Here is a 20013-nt window from a genome sequence, read left to right as displayed (position 1 = left end):
TTCAGTTAGCCTTTTTGTGCCTCAGAATTTATTTCCTATTATTTCTTATTCTATTCTATGGCCTGGCCTTAACAGGAATTCAGCCCATTAATTAATACGTAATAAAAGCCTTCTGTATGCCATTAACAACTTCAGACGTCACTTAAGATACCTGAACTGCATCCTATAAGCCTGATGGAATGCAAACAACTCAGGCAAAATCTGTGGTAACTGGGACCCAATACAGATTGCTTAGTAGCAATATGAACAAACATTGAATTCATTCCTTTGCAAACCTGTAGAAGAATCTAGACTTTGCTCTTCAGATGGTGAAATGTGCTACATTGAGCTAAATCTCAAAACAGGATTTTTGAAGTTGTAGGATTTTATGTGAACCTTTCCGTAAATACTCTATTCACTAATATTTTTAAACTTTCAAGTCTCTTGCAAATTTCCACTAAATTAAAAAGAAATTGAGATAACAGTAATTTCTAAAATATATGGAATTAAATAGCCAACAAAAGGCTAGTTTCACTGCCCAAATCACTGTATTTTAATATGATAGTTTATATTGGAATACAAAATTTAAACCTAACTTTTTACAGCTTAACAATTATTAAGCATATAGGTGTGCTAATCATAGTACTATAAATAATTTAATATATTTAATCAAAAAGTTGCCCAATTTCTTAGGGGTTTTTCCCTATTTTAGACAATAATACAAGTAATAAACCAACAATGATTTCTTCCTATAAAATGTTAGAGAAAACACAACAACATATCAATACATCTCAGACACTTCCTATGTCATACCAACTTTACTATCTCATTCTTCTCAATTTTACCTTATATTTAGGTAATGGATGAATCATGATTTACTCAATCATTCACTTATATAATTGGCATTTAAACTGTATCTATTTTTTTCTAATAAAATCAATACTGCCATAAATATCCTCCCATTGATAATTGTACTCATGTATAGTATTTCTTTTGATTAAAGAGATAAATACTGATGTTGAACTGTTTGGTTGACCTTTTAAATTTTAATTAACCCTGTTAAAATGTCTCCTCCTGTGATCATACAATTTTTATACTACCACCAACAACATATGAGAGGGTCTCTTTCTTTATACACTCCACAACTACAAATGGTTACACAAATTTTTTGGCCATTCTAATGGAAAAAGTTATGTTTAATTATCATGTTAATTTTTATTTCCTCAATTATTAGTAGTGCCACTGATTTTTTTTTAAGGAATGAACAATTTTGTCTTATTATTTATTTCTTTATGTCATTATTTTAGATCCGGGGGTACCGGTGCAGTTTTGTTACATGAGTATATTGTATAATGCTGAGATTGAGCTTCTGTTGAACCCATCACTCAAATAGTGAATATAGTACCCCATGTTTTCATATAATTATTATCCATTTCTAGTTTTTTTGTTGTTTGTATACTTTGCCTAATTTTAAATTTGGTTGTCTCTTTCTTGGCAGATGCCTCCTGCATATCCTGGATGTTAATATGTTGTTGGTTATATGAACTGTAAATATTGTATTTTTTTTAGTACTTTAACATTAGCTAATATATTATTGCAACAGAACAAAGTTTAAATATTTTTATGATATTGAATCTTATATTTTCTTTCTGTTTTTCATTTCAAGTGTTTCTTATAAATTCCTTTCTTCTTCTGAATTAATAAATATTTCCTATATTTTTTCCAATATTTCTTGTAGTTTTGAGTTGGGGATTTTTATACTTAGCTTTTAAACCATTTGGAATAAATTGTGTATATAATGAAAGACAAGATCGAATTTTTCTTCTAATGACAGACTATTGCCTAAGTACTAATTCACCGACTAGTCTATCCATTTCCAACTGACCTGAATTGCCACATATGTCATAAACTAAATGCCCAGAGTATGCAGAGTTCACTTTCAAATTCGTCATTGATGTTTACATGGGCATAATTCTGCCTTCCTACACTTGTTGATTTTTATATAGTCTTGTTTCTTATGTTTATTGTGATTTTTGATTGTGAGCTCATGCTCACTGGAACTTTATTTATGGGACTTTTTTGAGACCCCAGTTGAAAGCATGTGCTTCCAGAAAGCATTTATATTTTGCTTCCGCTATCTGCATAGTGAATTAAGTATAAATTAAGTTACAGGTTTGAAGCTTTCAGGATCTCACAAATATGTGAATTTGGGTCTCAAACTTGAATTAGGTTGGGGTGAGAGTCCCTAATTCTTGAGTTAGGAATTCCTGGGAGATAAAATTATTTTCCATCCACTCAGACCAAAGATTGAAATAAGCATATTTTTAGTTTAGCCTTTCACTCCTATGTGTACAGTCCATTGTGGTATTCAGCTTCCTAAGGCATCAGTGATCCAGCTTCCCATCCTAGATGAGCCCAGGGCCTAGTATCCTGAATCAATTGCATGCTTTCATCCATTTGATTTTTCAAAGTCCTACCGTCCTAGATTAGTATGGGAACTAACAGTTTCTGGGCTTGCTTACCTCCCTAAAATTGTACTTTCACTTTGTTCCCAGTCTCAGTGGATTTCCTTTACTTTCTTAAAAGATGATTCTTTATTTTTATTGTTACGTGGTATTTTTTTCCATTTAAGTCTATTTCCTTTCTGAGAATAAAATAGCCATATTGACTTTCTTTTGGTTAATATTTCAATATTTTACAAGTGTCTATTTTGTGTTGTATATGCCTAACTTTTTCTAAAATTCCAACCTGACAATCTTGTCTTTCCACTGAAGAGTTGGGGCATTTACATTTATGAAGACTACCAAAATACTTAGAATTATTTCAGCTATATAACTTTGCAGTTTTCGATACTCTAATTATTCTATGCCTTTCTTTACCTCTTTCCCTCCCTCCCTCCCTTCTTTCCTCTCCCTCCCTCCTTCCATCCCTGCCTTCCTGCTTGCTTTCTTTTTCTTTTTCTTTTTCTTTCTTTCTCTTTCTTTCTTTCTTTCTTTCTTTCTTTCTTTCTTTCTTTCTTTCTTTCTTTCTTTCTTTCTTTCTTTTTCTTTCTTTCTTTCTTTTCTTCTTTCTTTCCTTTTCCACTTTTGTCACCCAAACTGGAGTGCAATGGTGTGATCTCGGCTCACTGCAACCTCTGCCTCCCGAGTTCAAGCGATTCTCCTGCCTCAGCTTCCCATGTAGCTGGGATTACAGGTGCATGCCACCACACCCAGCAAATATTTGTATTTTTTATTAGAGATGGGGTTTTGCCATGTTGGCCAGGCTGGTCTCGAACTCCTGACTTCAGGTGATCCGCCTGCCTCGACCTCCCAAAGTGCTGAGGTTACAGTCGTGAGCCACCGTGCCCAGCCTCTTTTCCTTCTTTCTTTTGAAGTGTTCAGGGCTTCTATTTTTTCTCTAGTAGTTTAAAAATTTATCACTCTATTTGTATTTTTTAATTTTTTACTCCTAAAACTTTAATGTAAATACTTAAACTGATGAAGGTGTAAGGCTGATCCTTTAATTTTTGCTCTTGAAGAATACTTTAGAATGGTTTGATTGATCATCTGCTTTCTGCATTATGTTATTATTATTTGATATTTTAGTTCCAATTTGTTTTAAATCCCTTTGTCCAGCCTTAGGTCACTTATTCACTAGACCTCACAGAACTCAGAAGAGCCGTTATTCTCACCATTACAGTTTATTACAGCAAATGCATACAGATTAATCAGCAAATGACAAACAAGGCATAGGGCAGAGTCTGAGAGAAACAAGACACGAACTTCTAATTGTTCTCTCCCAGGAAAGTTCTATAAACGGTCCTACTTTAATTCTCTCACCAACAGTGTGAGACAAAATGCATGAAGTATTACCAACCAGGGAAGCTCATTCTAGCCTTGTCGTCCACAGCTTTTGCTGGAGGTTGTTCACACAAATATGGAGCATCTATGTGGCTGACCTTAGTTACTCATTCTCCATTTGCTCTCCCAGAGACCAAACTGATACAGCATGGTCCAAGGCCCCCATCATAAATCACATTATCGGCATAAACAATCTGACCTGGGTAAGTGCCCCAGGTACACAAAGACTCTTATCAGGCCTGATATTCCAGAGCTTGGAGGTTGTTTCCCAGGAGCTGGTTCAAAGACCAGTCTTTTCTTTGGAGACACAGGGTTTGCACATCCCAAGCCCGCTAAGTTAACCCTTTCCTCCATACTGCCTACATTATTACTATTTTATATAGGCAGTTGGTTTGTTCAGATTTACCCATATACTCAGCAATTTCACTGGCCAATATTTTTTCTTCTATCTCAAATTACTTTTTCTGTGATACTGTTTATTTCTGCTTAAGCATATTTCTAACAATTTCCTTTAATGAAGGTTTATTAATAGAAACCTCTTTGTTTTGGTTTGTTTTAACATGTATGTATTTTGTCCTCATTCTTAAATTGAAATGTAGTTGGATATAAAATTGGAAGTCAAAAATTATTTATCTCATTATATTAAAAATATAGTTTCACACTTCCAGATTTTATTTTTACTATTGAGCAGTTGGTTATCAGTTGTCAATTTTCAAACTTAAATTCTCTTCTCTCTTTTAATTCTACATTTCTCTTTTCCTGTAATTCTGTCGTATTATGTACTTTCACTATCTTTTGTCTAGAGGTATAGACCCTTTTTATTTACTATGATATGCCTTCATTGTGCATGCTGCATCTGACAGCAGTTAGGTTTAAAGGACCTAACTGGTCCTTTAAAATTCAGTTCTATAAAGTGTTTAGTCATGTCTCTTTGAATATTTCCTTTCTTCCATTCTTTTACTTTGGGATTTCAAGTAAATATATATTAGACTGTTTATTGTGTCCTTCCTACTTTTTAATCTTTCTTTCATATTTGCATAAATTTATTACTCTGCTTTATATTCTATTCTCTATAATTAATTTCTTTCTTTCTTTCTTTCTTTCTTTCTTTCTTTCTTTCTTTCTTTCTTTTTTTTTTTTTGAGACAGAGTCTTGTTCTGTTGCTGAGGCTAGAGTACAGTGGCAGAATCTCAGCTCACTGCAACCTCCGCCTCTTGGATTCAAGCAATTCTCCTGCCTCAGCAATCCAAGTAGCTGGGACTACAGGCACGTGCCACCATGCCTGGCTAATTTTTGTATTTTTTAGTAGAGATGGGGTTTCACCATGTTCGCCAGGCTGGTCTTGAACTCCTGACCTCAAGTGATCCACCTGCCTCAGCCTCCCAAAATGCTGGGATTACAGGCATGAGCCACTATGCCGGGTTCTCTATAATTAAATTCTTTGAATTTATCTTCTAGATGATTAATTCTCTCTTCAGCAATATACAATTAGTTGTATAACATATCTGCTGTGTTAAAAAAAAAACTTAATATTTTGGAAATTGTCTTCACTTCTTTCCCAAATCTGACTGGCTCTTGGTTTTTATAATATGTTGCTTCCATCTTTTATTTTTCATGATACACTTTTAAAAAATATTTTAATCCAGCTCAATATCTTTTGAATTCATTTACAGTTTAATTCTGTGTTTGCATTTTCTATTGACTCTCTTTCATGGTGAATTATTTTCCTGTGTGTTTGTAAATTTTGGACTTTGTGTTAATGGTCCACCGTTACTGATTGTAGTCCTTCACAGTGGCAATTTGAGAGGTGTGAAGGTGATTTGACTTATTCCTGTCATGTACTCTGCAGCATAAAGAATCTACAACAGCCTTAAGTTAATTTCTCAGTTTGGGGCTCCCTGAATATTTCTGGCAGTATATTTTGTGTGTAATTCTGCATACATGCAGTCTCATGGAAGACTTTTTGCTCTGCTTCCTTCTAGCATCCTGAGTTGCCAGTAAAAAGTTTGACTCCAATTTGACATTTGACATTCATTTCTTTTTTGGAAACATGCTCTTTTCCCACATCTGGACATTTCTGGGATTTCATATTAATAAAGGATCAATGAAAAATATTATGATATAATCTCACTGCATGTGTTGCTACCTAATTCATTGGAACACTGTGGTCCATTTAATTTGAAGGCTCCTACTACATATTCTTTCAGCTCTGAAAAGTAAAATTTTTCCCAATGACTTCTTTAATAATTCCCCTTCCTTTTTTCTTTCAATTCTGCTAATTGCACTCTTTCATGAAATCAACAATTATTTCCCCTTCCATTTGGTGGGGAAAATTTTTGGACTTCCATTTTAATTAGTGCTTAATTAGCTTACAAAAAGATGGGAATTTACAGGAGTGGGAATTGTAGATAACAAGAGTATAGAAATGAAGGGCTATAGTGGATTTAATGTTTAACATATGTAGTATATAGAATATTATTGCATATAGTGTTATTCATTATTTTTCCATTGGGAAATATAATTATTTTAAAAATTATAGATAGAATAAATCATTCTTTGGCATGGCATAAGCAAAAAACACCAGGAATGAGCAAAGACAAGGTTATCTTTTGATGCAGTACAAGAATAGCGATTCAAATATCCACAGCAAACCATCAAGAAAAATAGTTTCCAACTTCCAATGCAGCAGTTATTTAAACTCACCAGAATTCTTAACTTGATTAATTAAAAAGTACGACCATCTGAACTTCCACTCAAAGTTTTTAATCTGAATTATTCTATGCAAAATCTAGGTTCTTAATAGCTTCCCACGTACAATATAACTATGAAGCAATTGGCTTCATATTCTGATGCCATATCCCAAAAGGCAATATGTCATTATTAGGGATGAAGAGTGAAGATATTTAAGCAATGAGTCAGAAGTATTGTGAAGTGATGACATAAAAAGATTTGGAGGTGATATATCAAGTTCTTCCCTGAAGTGTATGGAAAGCAATGGTCTTATCACATCACTAGAGGATGATTACATATCTCATAATAAGTCAGAAACTATCTAGAATGTTAAGTGCTGAAATATTAAACAAAACAAACTATTAAAAGAGTGAGTTTCCTATTGTGTTTGGCAAAATCTGATTTTTTTTTTTTTTTAAAGATGATCTTCAAAAAATAGAACGACTGGCTGTTTGTCTTAGCCAGTACAAAGTTATGTGGTATTCTTCAAGAATTCCTGAGACCCTCTGGCTAGGACTACGTGTACTCTTATGAATCCTCATATACTATTTCATCAGTTAGGAAGTTGTAAATAAAGAATCATAACAGTGACATGCAGAATTTATTCATAGAACATTATTTTAGCCCTATCTCCATATTTATGGCTGTAGAAAAAGAGCCAAAAATAGAAACACGTGGCTCTTTGTAAATGTAACTTCTCAAAGAGAAAAGTTTATGTGTTATTATTATCTGTGTTTTCACATATATTAGTTAAGTTATTCTTATATTACATTATGGATATTATATATTTTAAAGGGCATGTGAAACTACATTAAAAAGAAATAAGAAGTTAGGTTTAAAAGTTAAAAATTTATAATTAAATTTTATTTCATATAGTGAAGTATTTCTAATATTAAATGTCTATAATGAATAATGTAGAGACAATAGACATTTTAAATAAAAGTATTTGGCTTAACTCTTGAAAATAAAAATACATTAAAAACTTTAAATATTTTGAAAATTGAATTTTAAAGAGTAACATTGCTAATTAGCTAATTTATGTAGTGGCTTTTTTTCTATTCCCCATGTCTGAAATATCTAGAAATATACAGGGTTTCTCTAGAATATTGTGGTTTTTTTTTTACGATGGTGAAAAATCACCAAATATTTCACTCCTTTAATTGGCAAAAATTGTTAAAATATGTCAACGAGCATATTTCTGAAAGTAGAAAAACCAAGTTTTTCCTTTTCATTCAAACCTGTCTTCCCAACCTGGCAGCTGAGTTTAATTAACCTCAGCTGGAATTGTTTCACTCATAGCTTAGAATCTAGCACCCACTCTGGCCCCAGCTCAAGGGGCTATAAAGACATTAATTGAAATGAGCGGTTAAGCATCAAACATATGGAAGTGTCCCTATTTTCTTCCAAATTGCTTACTTTCCATATCCCTTCATGGTTTTGCAGGATCTACTTGGAATTTCCACCCTTTCTCCTATCCCTCCTTCTCACACATGCGTTCTTTCTCCTCTTGGTCAACTCCCAGTCATGCTTTACAAACACTTTAAAAAATCAGCATTTCTATGAAGCATCTGTGGGCCCACGGACATAAGTAGTTGCTTTCTGTATCTTTTACTGTTGCACTGTTCATCTCCTAGTGTTGACATCTGTTTATGAACCTGCCACCTTTCTTAAACTATAAGCTACTCAGGGGCAGGGGCTGTGTCTTCACATACCTGTAGCCCAGTGCCAAACACAGGGGCAGGTCCATAGTACCTGTTCAGTAAATATTTGCTGAATTTATGGATTTTACTACTGCTCCCATTCTGTTTTCCTCTGATACCAAAAAGAATTCATGAGTAACTGAATTCTAGCTACTTCTGAAAAGCTTCATAAAACTGCTTTATTTTTCCCACTTCTCTTCCTGCCTTTGTTCCTCCATTCCTCTCTCCATCTTTTTCTCTCTCCCTTCATCCTTCCCTCCCTCCCTTCCTCTTTCCTTTCCTTCTCTCCATTTTTTCAAAATCACTGCCCCAGAACACTGAGTTTCTTTTAGCCATGCCCTAATCCTTAGTGACTGGGCTTTTTATTCTTAAACTCAGTCTTGCTAGGATTGTATCACCAATACCTGTCATCAAACTTCTCTGGCACAGCACCTTCTGCACTTGTGAACTTCTAACATCTTTATTTTGGAACATTGACAGTCACATGAGCCATGCCAACATGAATAGATACATGGAGTCATGAACTCAGTTTAAGAAGTGGGATTCTTGTGTTTCAGCTTTGTACTGACATTCTAATTTCAAACCCATTAGGTAACACAAATCCCATGTACCTTTCTTTCTCTCTCTCTTTTTTTTATTTATTATTATTATTTTTTTGTGACGGAGCCTTGCTCTGTCATGAGGCTGGAGTGCAGTGGCATGATCTCAGCTCACTGCAACCTCCACCTCCCGGGTTCAAGCCATTTTCCTGCCTCAGCCTCCCGAGTAGCTGGGACGACAGGTGCATGCCACTATGCCCAGCTAATTTTTGTATTTTTAGTAGAGACGGGGTTTCACCATGTTGGCCAGACTGGTCTCAAACTCCTGACCTCATGATCTGCCCACCTCGGCCTCCCAAAGTTTTGGGATTATAAGCTTGAGCCATCGCGCCCGGCCTGTACCTTTCTTATAATAACTAATTCCTGGTTTGGCTCTCATGTGTGGGCTCCAAGCCTTCAGTCAGCCCTGTGGTTCTACCTGAACTTTTTGCCCTCTGCTCTCCTTTCTTGGCCTATTCCCTGTAGAACAGAATAGAACAATACCAGAAATCCACAAGGTGCAGACTGATAAACCAGGGTAGGAGTGGTTCCACACACTTCCCATTGGTGACAGTGGCAAGATATGAGGATTTTACTGCGGTATGTTTCCTCTATCTTCAAGTGACTGCAAAAAATCAGCAATATAGTTGCTCCAACTAGGGGGCCTGGGATCATTCAGAGAATATTCTGCCTTAAACCTTAGGAGATACATTTGCCTTTAACAAAATATAACTATGTATATTTTCTTTTCTATATTTTATTTTTGAGACAGGGTCTTGCTCTGTCACCCAGGCTGGAGTGCAGTGGCATGATCTTAGCTAACTGTAACCTTGAACTCCAGGACTCAAGGGATCCTCCTGCCTTAGCCTCCCTGGTAGCTGGGTCTACAGGTATGTGCCGCAAGCCCGGCTATTTTTTTATTTTTTGTAGAGATGGAGTGTTGCTATGTTGCCCGAGCTGGTCTTGAACTCTTGAACTCAAGCAATCCTCCTTCCTTGGCCTCCCAAAGCACTGAGAATATTTACTTATTCAAGTCTTAGTTTAAATGTCACCTTCCCATGTGGCTGATTCTTACCATCCTAATTAAAATTAGGAATTTCCATCATGCACCATTCCCTCTATCCTGGCCTATGTTTTCTATAGCACTTGCTGTCTTCTGATATATCATTTACTTCTTATTTTTTCATCCAATGTATGATCTCCTGTTAGAAAATATGCTCCATGGGCAGGATTTTTTCTTTTTCTTTTTGTCTTTCATTCATTGATGTCTCCAAGCACCTAGAATAGTACCTGCCACAAATAGGCACTCAATACATATTTGTTTGATGAATGAACAGATGAATGGGCAAATGAAAACAGCACATCAGAAATATTTGGTAGAAATATGTACACATTTCTGTCATTCTACAATCAGAATATTAAAAATAATATTTAGTTTTTTCCAATTTCAGGGTAGTAAAGTGAATGAATGATTTTTTTAAAGGTATACTTAAATTTGTTGTTATCTTTCTTCAATGGCCTCATGTTTTAAAATTAAATATGACCATGTGCAAGCTCAAAATGAGTTCCTGGGATTTTGGAAATTTTCCAGCATTCCAAGGTGCTGATTTATAGTTACCACGTGAACGACCTCATGAATAGACCTTTCATTACATATGCCTCAGAATAGCAAACTCCCAGCTGCCCCTTCTTACTGGGCCATGACTTAACTCTGGAATGTGTTTTGACTCACTGACTGTAATAGTGACTAAAAGGAACATGTGGGAGTCATCAAAAATCTGCAGGTGGACCTGACTTTAAGAAAGAGAAACACTTAATTAGGTAAGCAGATCAATTAGAGATGATCACTGATATAAAAAATGGATTCTTTATTTTACAAAGGCTATCACCACAGAATTGTTTTACATGGTGATCCACTGACAGTATTTTTCCTAATGAAATGTCTTCTATATGAACTAAAATAACATTATTTGGGGCATGAAATAAGGTACAGTAGGTAGGGAAGCAAGTCCGGAAGCAGAAACCGGTGCTGGGAGTCCTGGGTCCACCATCGTGTATCCGGAGACCAGTTCTAAAAGCCTGTCCTCTGAGTCTCGCTAGAGGGGACAGTGCAGGCAGAGCAAAACAAATGGTGTCGATGGTGTTAGCTGGAACTACTCTGTGACTAAATGTCTGATTTACTCAGAACTTTCCAAAGAAGCCCTGTTTTATTAAAGAAATGGTGCTGTTAATTTTAAAGTAGCCTGTTGCACCATTTCATTTAACTTTGTTAATCTTAGGTATTTAGACAAAGGTTTGCTTCTGACCTGAGGGGATTCATATTTCCAAGACAATTAAGCTCTAGAAAAGATGTTACGGAAAAAAGAATGCAAAGCCTCACAGTAGTATTTCTGTTTCTATGATAAAACTATTGCTTTATCAGGACATTGAAAAGGGAACACAGTTGAAATTATATTTTTCTTAATTTTATCCTAGAAAATACTAAAGAGAGGAGATCATCCTTAGTTCTCGAAGACAAGTTTTTAATATGTGAATTATTGCTATTTGCCTTTTATCTATTTTGCCGACATGAATTCTCTTTCTCCTTATCCACATACATTTTAATAAAGATAAATTGGCAGGTCACTTAAAATGAATAATTAGCATCTGGATCAACTCTTATGAAAATGGTAGACAGCTCATTGGACAAATGTCAGCTTCCAATATCATGATGATTTACATATACATTACTTAAAATTCAATGAAATTAGCAATTATGTTGGTCAGTTGCACTAGCTACTTTTTAATTGCATAATAGCTACATGTGACTAGTGGTTACCATATTGGACCGCACAGATATAGGACACTTCTATTATCATTATCACAGAAGTTTCTATTGGACATCATTACTCTAAAATGTCTGATTTAAAACAAAAAATAAGATATGTAAATGACAATCACACAAATACATATACATACTACAGTATTTTAGAAACATTAATGACTGGAAGGATCCCCTCACATAAAGAGCAGTAGAAAACTGAAAGAACAGAAGTCTCAGTTTGTCTTGTAAAACCCGTCAGAGGAGATGAATGGCCATTATAAGAATAAAGAATGAATTTAGTTTTAATGGAGCAGAATAAAAAGAGAAATACAGCAGGTAATTTCCAAGGTTTATTGCAAAAGCCTTGAAAAAGTGACTTTGAATATATATCTTATCTTTTGACATTTTACATGTTGATGACTTCGAAGATTAAAATTAAAATTATGAGTTAGAGAATAACAGTGAAGGGCAGGCAATTGTCATATTAAAAAACCCCAAGTCATATAAATTTGATGAACATGACCCATTCAATTCTGATATTTGAAGCATTCCTCGATCTAGAGTTTTTCAGCAGGAAGAGTAGATTTTTCAATTCTACATACATGTAGATCAAACACCAGTACCTAAGACTTCCAGTATTCACTTTCTAACTTGCTGGTCTTAAAATATCTATAAGAAATTCAACAAATCATATATATATGTATGTGTATATATGCATATATATGTATGTATATATACGTATGTATATATATGTATATATACGTATGTATATGTATGCATATATATGCATATATGTATGCATATATACGTATGTATATGTATGCATATATACGTATGTGTATGTATGCATATATACGTATGTGTATGTATGCATATATACGTATGTATATGTATGCATATATACGTATGTGTATGTATGCATATATACGTATGTATATATATGTATACATATATATTTTTTGAGACGGAGTCTCGCTCTGTTGCCCAGCCTGGAGTGCAGTGGCGCCATCTCGGCTCACTGAAGCCTCCACCTGCCAGGTTCAAGTGATTCTCCTGCCTCAGCCTCCAGAGTAGCTGAGATTACAGGCACCCACTATCATGCCCAGCTAATTTTTGTATTTTTAGTAGAGATGGGGTTTCACCACGTTGGTCAGGGCTGGTCTCAAACTCCTGACCCTAGGTGATTCGCCCGCCTTGGCCTCCAAAAATGCTGGGATTACAGGCATGAGTCACCGTGCCCAGCCCAACAAATCAGATTTTTATATTAGTATAATACAATTAATCAAATCATTTACACTGATTGATTTGTTTTCTTTCATATCCCATCTATTATCAAATTACCCACATTTGTCAAATTACGGATTTGCTATGCTTGACATTTAATGACATATGGTCTAAGTCTTCCTAGAATCATTTTAAAAACTGTTAGAGTGTATCTCCAAGAAAATGTGAATGGAATGCACCAGCATGCACACGGGAGCACTGTGGTTTATTTGGCACCAATACATAAGTGAGGAAAAGGAGCAAATAAAATAGACGTGGTGAGAGCAATTGTCCACAAACTGGGAACCTGGGAGTGTATCATCAGGCATAAAAAGAGAGGCTGGGGAAAATCATAGCACCTTTCTGTGCTGTTCTGGTCCTGCCATTGAGGATATTGGAGTGGTACTAAACTGACAGGCATTGCTAGTCCTCAGTCCTGGAATGGAGTTATCAATTCACACTGTTTACTAAATTTTAAATATGCAGGATATTAGGTAGCTGCACTTAAATTATCTATTATTAGTGTAATTTGTAAAATCTACTGTTTTTCATATTACTACAAATAAATACTGCCTCAATATGAAACTCTTACGGCTAGTTAAGATGTTTAATGTATAAGGCTGTCACAGTCACTCATATAATTGTATAAACTCTGAAATCTTTCAGTTATCACACTTTATTTAGAAACATGTGTTTATCTTTTTGGAATAAAATAAATCTTTACAGCAAAACAGCAATATCAAAATGCTCTTGGTTTGTAGGTTTTGTCCAGTTTAACTTGCATGCTGTCCAAGTTAACTAAATTAAGTATTAAAATAATTTATTCTTGTCCCAACAGAGATAGAAATTTGGGGCCCCATGAAAGAACGAAAAGGATCCCATAATGAAAGAATTTTGTTTCTTTTAAATGTATTGCAACGTAGGAATTAGAGTTCTTGTGCAATATACAGATAAAATGAAATTAAAAGTGCTGCTATGTTCATCCACCTTGCAGATGCAATTTTCCCACCTTGTGTTTGGAAGTTTACTTCTTGTTATTGTCAATGTACCTGGAAATGTGTATTTGAGGTTACTTTTAAATTTCAGTCGTATCTTGACAGTAAATAGTGGTTACACTCCAGAATACTTTTTCTAAGCTTTTAACATAAAGAGGCCTTTGAAAACCTTTGCATGGAAATCAAAGAAAACACAGATGAGGAGAAGTAAGATGTGATGAGTGGAGTTAATTATCTCATGTAACTTCGATCAGTTTGCCAAACTCATTTTTGCCTCCCTATGCTAAGCTCTCAACAGGCAAGCATCATCAGAATATAAATCATTCCTTACAGCTTCTTTTTCCTTGGCCTCTGCTAATCTAATTCTTTTGCATTCAGCCAAGTGCACATAAAGTTTAATCACAGGCCAGAAATATGTGGAGTAAATTCCTCAAGACTGATACTAATCATATTAGGATATTAATTGGGCATACCAAAATGAATTGAAAGTGAAAAAGAGATTGAAATCTCAATTTACATGTATTTAGAAATCCATGCCCAGTCCATCATTAGCAAACTCCCCTTGACTGTTCCTACACCTGCCTCCCACTCCAAATTACATCCTTAAACCAAACGGAATCAGAATGGGCTGAACCACATGTAAATTCCCCTGAAGATCAGTCTGTTCCGTCACAGTGTACAGCTTCTCAAACTTTAATGTGCACATGAATCATTTGAGGATCCTGTTACAATGCAGATTCTGATTTAGTAGCACTGATGTGAGGCCGAAGGTTCTGCATTTCTAATAAGCCTCCAGGTGATGCTGACGTGCTGATTTGCAAACAGCACTTTCAATAACAAAGTTTTAAAGCAGAGTACCATTTGCTTTCCCAAATTGTGAACTGTAATATTCCAAAGACTTTCCACATTGCTCACATGGACTGGTGACTTGACAGTTTGCTACAAATATTCCAAACGATATCTTAAAATTTGTACTAATTATGATCTTTAACAAACACCACAAATACTACAATAGACATTATTTGGCTAAAGAGGAAAAATCCAGAATGTGCCTAATCAGAAATGATAAGATCTGTATTTTCCAATAAATTATTTATATTTTTCATATCTGTCATTGTTGAAAATAATATTAATAGTGTGATTTCTAACATACGAGCTATTAACTTTTTAATGATATTTGTGAAGCATTAATCAAATTTATGAGGTTCTGTCTAAGATGTAACACTCTTGTGTCACTTTGTATTCCAAATTCATTATGCAAGTTTAGTTTAATTGTCTGAAAAGGAGACACTTAAGGCATCTTATTTATTTTTTTATTTTGCTACTGATAGTTACTCCTAGTTTATTCTTTTGTTACCTACAGACAGAAAGACAAGTATGTTTTCCTTTTATTTTCACAAAAGGAAAAGTCAGATTATGGTCAATTGCATTGTTTCAAACCTCTAATACTGAAAATGCTTGTTGTACTGGTTTATAGTCAATTAAAATATATTCTATTTAGTTTTAAAAATCTAATTAAAATATAAGGATAGAAGCATTTATAAACACCTCTATTTTTCCTAAATTGTATTTCCTAAACTATATGCAGTCATTATTTTCCTTACTAATTTTTAAACAAACCCCTCATATATTTTATTTATTAACCACTCATGTTGTAAAAGGTATGATGTCAAGAAAGCATATCAAAATGTTATGCTAACCTTCAAAGATGCGGCTGTGACCACTCTCAGGTGCCATCTTGTCAAAAGATGTTTCCTTGCTTTTCTTGTCTGAATCTTTCACAGAATCCTCCAGCTGGCTCCCAGGGTGACTCTTAAAAGCTGGCGAGCACAAACTTCGCTCAATTTCCACTTCCTGTTAGAAGACATTAAAGGGTTGTATGTTAAAAGCTATCAGTAGGAAACAGATGTGTTTTTTTAGGGGGGTTAGAAGGCAGGAATGAAAGAGGGAGGGTGTTTCTGTCATGAGGGATGTTTTCAATATGCTTCGGGTAAAATTTTGATAACTTTGCCAAGAACTGCAAACATATATCTGAATGCTTAGTTTACTTTTCTGCCACTGGTTCCACTTCTGAATTAGCCTTCCTTTCATATGCGTGTGTTTTTTTCTCTCATAAAAGAGAGAGAGTGGAAATAAGGGTCACAATACAACATAATACATGTTAATGGATGCAACTTTCTAGGCCTGAGAAATGTTGATGAGGGACTTTCAAAAAATAGCAATGTAAAAACATTATATGCTGAAGACAGAAGGAAATGAGTTTAATGTCATGTTCACCCTGTAATGATAACCTTAGCAATTATAGAGTTCCCAAATTACAAGCCCATTCAGCCAGCATACAGTGAGTACAGTTTTTCGATTCATAAAGATTATGAAATTACTTCTTTAGATAGTAATTTAAAGGTGAAGAGATAAAAGATTCCCAAAGAAAGGAAGTATAAAGGATATTTCCAACATAGAAAGTCTAGCATTCCTTGTTGTATAGGCCAATAAGGAATATACAGATTCCTTATTGTATAGGCCAAGTAATGTAATCAAATAAAACAAACCAGGCAAGTAGACTAAATATTTTGAATAAAAACATTGCAAAAAGTAAGTAAATGACTCAAAACAGTTCAAGAAGCAAAAGTCTAGTTTTAAATATGTCAAGTAATATGTTGAAAATGTTTTCAACAGCTACACATAAGTTAAAGATTTTCATACGGGAGGTCACACAGTAGTCTTCCCTGTAACTGTAGTTTTGGTTTCTGCAGTTTTATTTACCTGCAGTCCACAATACGAAATGAAAAATTCCAGAAATAAACCATTCATAAATTTTAAATTGCATGCTGATCTGAGGATCACTTCATCTGCCCAGGACGTGAATCATCAGTTTGTTTGTCCATACTACCCACCGTGATTCACTTAGAAGCCGTCTTGGTTATCAGATGGACTATCATAGTATTGCAGTGCTTGTGGTCAAATCACTCTTATTTAACTTTTATTACAGCATAGTGTTTTAGTTAGTCTATTTTATTACGAGTTATTGTTGTGAATCTCTTACTGTGCTGAATTTAAAAGTTAAGCTTTATTATAGGTATACATATATTTAGGAAAAGACAGAGTACATGTAGGGTTCGGTACTATATGTGGTTTTAGGCATCCACTAAGGGCCTTGTAACATGACCCCCATGGATAAGAAGGCACTATTGTATTTCTCTAAGCAGCCATTCAGATGATGATGTCAGTAATTGTTTTTCACTTTTGTTACCTCTTAAGTACACAGACATGAGTGAGTCAAGTTTGAGAGACAGCTAAAAGCTTTGAAACATTCTTAGAGTAGGTACATTTTCTATGTCTTTGCTATGGTTAGAAAAGAAAAGCTTTTCAATTTATATATAATATATACACACACGTAAATATATATATACATATATCACATGTACATAACAAGTATATATGAAGATATATATTCACACAAATATATAATATACATATACACATGCATATACATGAGTATATATTCATACATATGAATATATTCACTATGTATATGTGTGTACATACATTTATTACAAATGTGTGTATATACACATATATACACACATATATAAAATCACTAGAAATATTGGTATCTGGTAATCATATCATCTTTGGACACTCCCAAAATATATGATGTATGCTGTCTTCATTAGAGTGAACTTTAACTGAAGCTAAAAACAATTGCTGGAGAAAAATAGAGAAAAAGAACTTGTCATTTTTTTCAGGGCATTCCCTTTAACATGTGTTTCCAACTATTACAAAAAATCCATATGTTCATAACTTGTAGTGAGGTATCGTGCTGTTGAGACACAGTGTCAGACATGCCATGACATGTGGCACGAGTATAACATCCTTATCTCAGTTCATTCTGGTGTCCTCTCCACTGTCCTGGAAGGTGACTGCTATGACATGAATGCAGTATGTTTGCTTGTTTTGTTTCAGCAATTTAATCCAACTGCTAGCATTGGCAAAAACAAGATGAGATAAATAGAAGGTGCAGATGCCTACAAAGTTGTGATTTTTGTTAGGAAAATTTATGTTTTGGTAAAAGGTGGAATACTGAACATGGTCCATGGACTCAGACTGATGATATTAAGGAATAATTTCTGTTTCATATACCTACATGGAAATGTGATTTGATTAAATTTCAGCTGGTGATGACATTAACTTATACTATATTGGTATTCTCATTTTGGAATTCACAAGTATCAAGAGTGCATCTTGTACGGAGGCAGTAAGGAACAATCCACATGTGAATGTAGTGGACCTATTTTCAAGCCCTAGTCATCACATCAAAGTCATTCTGAGGCAAGCTCTTCAGGGCCTGGCAAGGGGTAAGGAGGCAGCTGTGTAGAGATGTAAAAGAGCTTCTTGGATGAAGCTGAATTGAGCTGTCTCCAATCAAAGCAGTGATCTGCTTTAATCTCTCGAAATCTGTTTTATACACTGTGCTTCCACAAAAGATTTACTTTGAGTAAAAATCTACAAGCTTAAACAAATGTGTACAATACCAGTTTAGAAGGAACAAATGCAGCATTTCACAATAAGAAAGTTGGATTCAAGCCCTCCCTTGGCTACTAATTAGCTTTGTGGCCTTGATTAAGTCACTTGCCATTTCTAGGACTAAGTTTTCTCAAATGTTCTTGGAAGAGATTTAGTCATTGAACACCTAATGTTCAACAACCAACTACTGGTGGTATAATTTTATTTAAAATAAAATAAAGAAATATTTTTCACCTTTTGTGGCTTCCAGTCTAGTGAAGGAGGCAAATAGTAACGAAGCCCAGGAGTCAGTATTAAACATGCAACTCTAATGCTGAGTGTCTTAATGGGGGAATTAACTCAGTGAGAGAGAGCCCTGTATAGGGCTCTCCCGGGGAAACGACCTTCAGCTGATATTTGAAGAATGAATGGGGCTTAACTACGTGAAGAGCTTTCCAGGTGAAGACAATACGTGCAAATGTCCTGGACTGGGAGGGAGGACAGAGGATAGAGTAGGTGGGAGCAGGGAGGCTGAAAGGAAACACGTGGTGCTGGATGGCCTGCAGAGGCAGGCCGGGAGCAGATCACAAAGGCCTGCAGCACCATATTTGCTTTGTCTTAGCTCAATGGGAAGTTACTGAATGTTTTTAAGTGTGTGTGTGTGTGTGTATACACATGCACACATGACATAATCAGGTCTGCCATGTGAAAAGCGCAGTCTAACTCCAGAACAGGATTTCTAAATCTTGTCACTGTTAATATTTTGAACCAGATAATTCTTTGTTATTAGAGCCTTATTCTGTGCAGGTAGGATGTTTGGCAGCCTTCCTGGTCTCTACCCACTAGATGCCAGGAGCATTTGTCCCTAGCTCTGGAGTCATAACTATTAAAAGTGTGTTCGCACATTGCAAAATCTCATGTAGGGAGCAAAGTCACTGCTGGTAAAGAGCCACTACTCCAGACTGGGTTAGAGTAGAAGGTTACAATACATGTGGAAAGAGCAGTTAGTATACCAGTACGGCAGGCAAGTGATGATGATCTTAAAGAAAGAATGATGATGGAGATGGCCAGAAGTGAACCAAGTTGAAAGCCATTTAGGAGATAAAACTTTCAAAGCTTGGTCATGGACTGAATCAGAAGTTTGAGAAAGATAGAGAGAGGAGGGGAGAGAGAGAATGAGAGAGAGAGGGAGTGAGAATGGGAGATAATTTAATTTTTCTCGATGGCATGCACAACAAAATGGATTGTGAAGCTATTAAATGATGTCAAAATATCAGATAAAAGCTGGTTTGAGGGAGATGATAGATCGTGAGTTGGGTAGCAAGATGTCCAAAAGGCAGTTGGATGTGTAGCCCTGGAGCTTAGAGGAGAGGTCCAAACTGAACAACTAATTTAAGTCATCTGCCTTCCGTGGTAATTGAAACAACAGGCTTGAATGAACTTGCTTAGGGGGAGAGTATATAAAGTGTGATGGAGAGTGAGTCCAGAACCAAGCCTTGAAAAATGCCAACATTAAATGGATGGCAGAGGAGAAAAATCAGAAGGAAAGAACATCTTTAACAATATTGAACTTGTATTGAAAGTATTAATTTGAAGAGGACTTAAATATATCTTTTGAGT

The 20013-nt window shown here is 35.2% G+C and overlaps 1 protein-coding gene across 2 annotated transcripts in view; it reads right to left on the bottom strand.

Annotated features, from left to right (window-relative positions):
- XIRP2 (xin actin binding repeat containing 2) overlaps positions 1–20013 on the bottom strand; it is a 349635-nt gene that overhangs the window by 107837 nt on the left and 221785 nt on the right. For both annotated transcript variants that reach the window (XM_055380256.1, XM_055380257.2), the window contains exon 2: positions 15591–15744. In XM_055380256.1, the coding sequence (XP_055236231.1) occupies positions 15591–15744 (154 nt within the window). The remainder of the gene's footprint in view (positions 1–15590; positions 15745–20013) is intronic.

Source organism: Gorilla gorilla, chromosome 11 (genome assembly GCF_029281585.2).
Source record: "Gorilla gorilla gorilla isolate KB3781 chromosome 11, NHGRI_mGorGor1-v2.1_pri, whole genome shotgun sequence".
Taxonomy (NCBI): domain Eukaryota; kingdom Metazoa; phylum Chordata; class Mammalia; order Primates; family Hominidae; genus Gorilla; species Gorilla gorilla.
The sequence above is the reverse complement of the archived record's forward strand: the minus strand, read 5'-3'. Positions and strand labels throughout refer to the sequence as shown.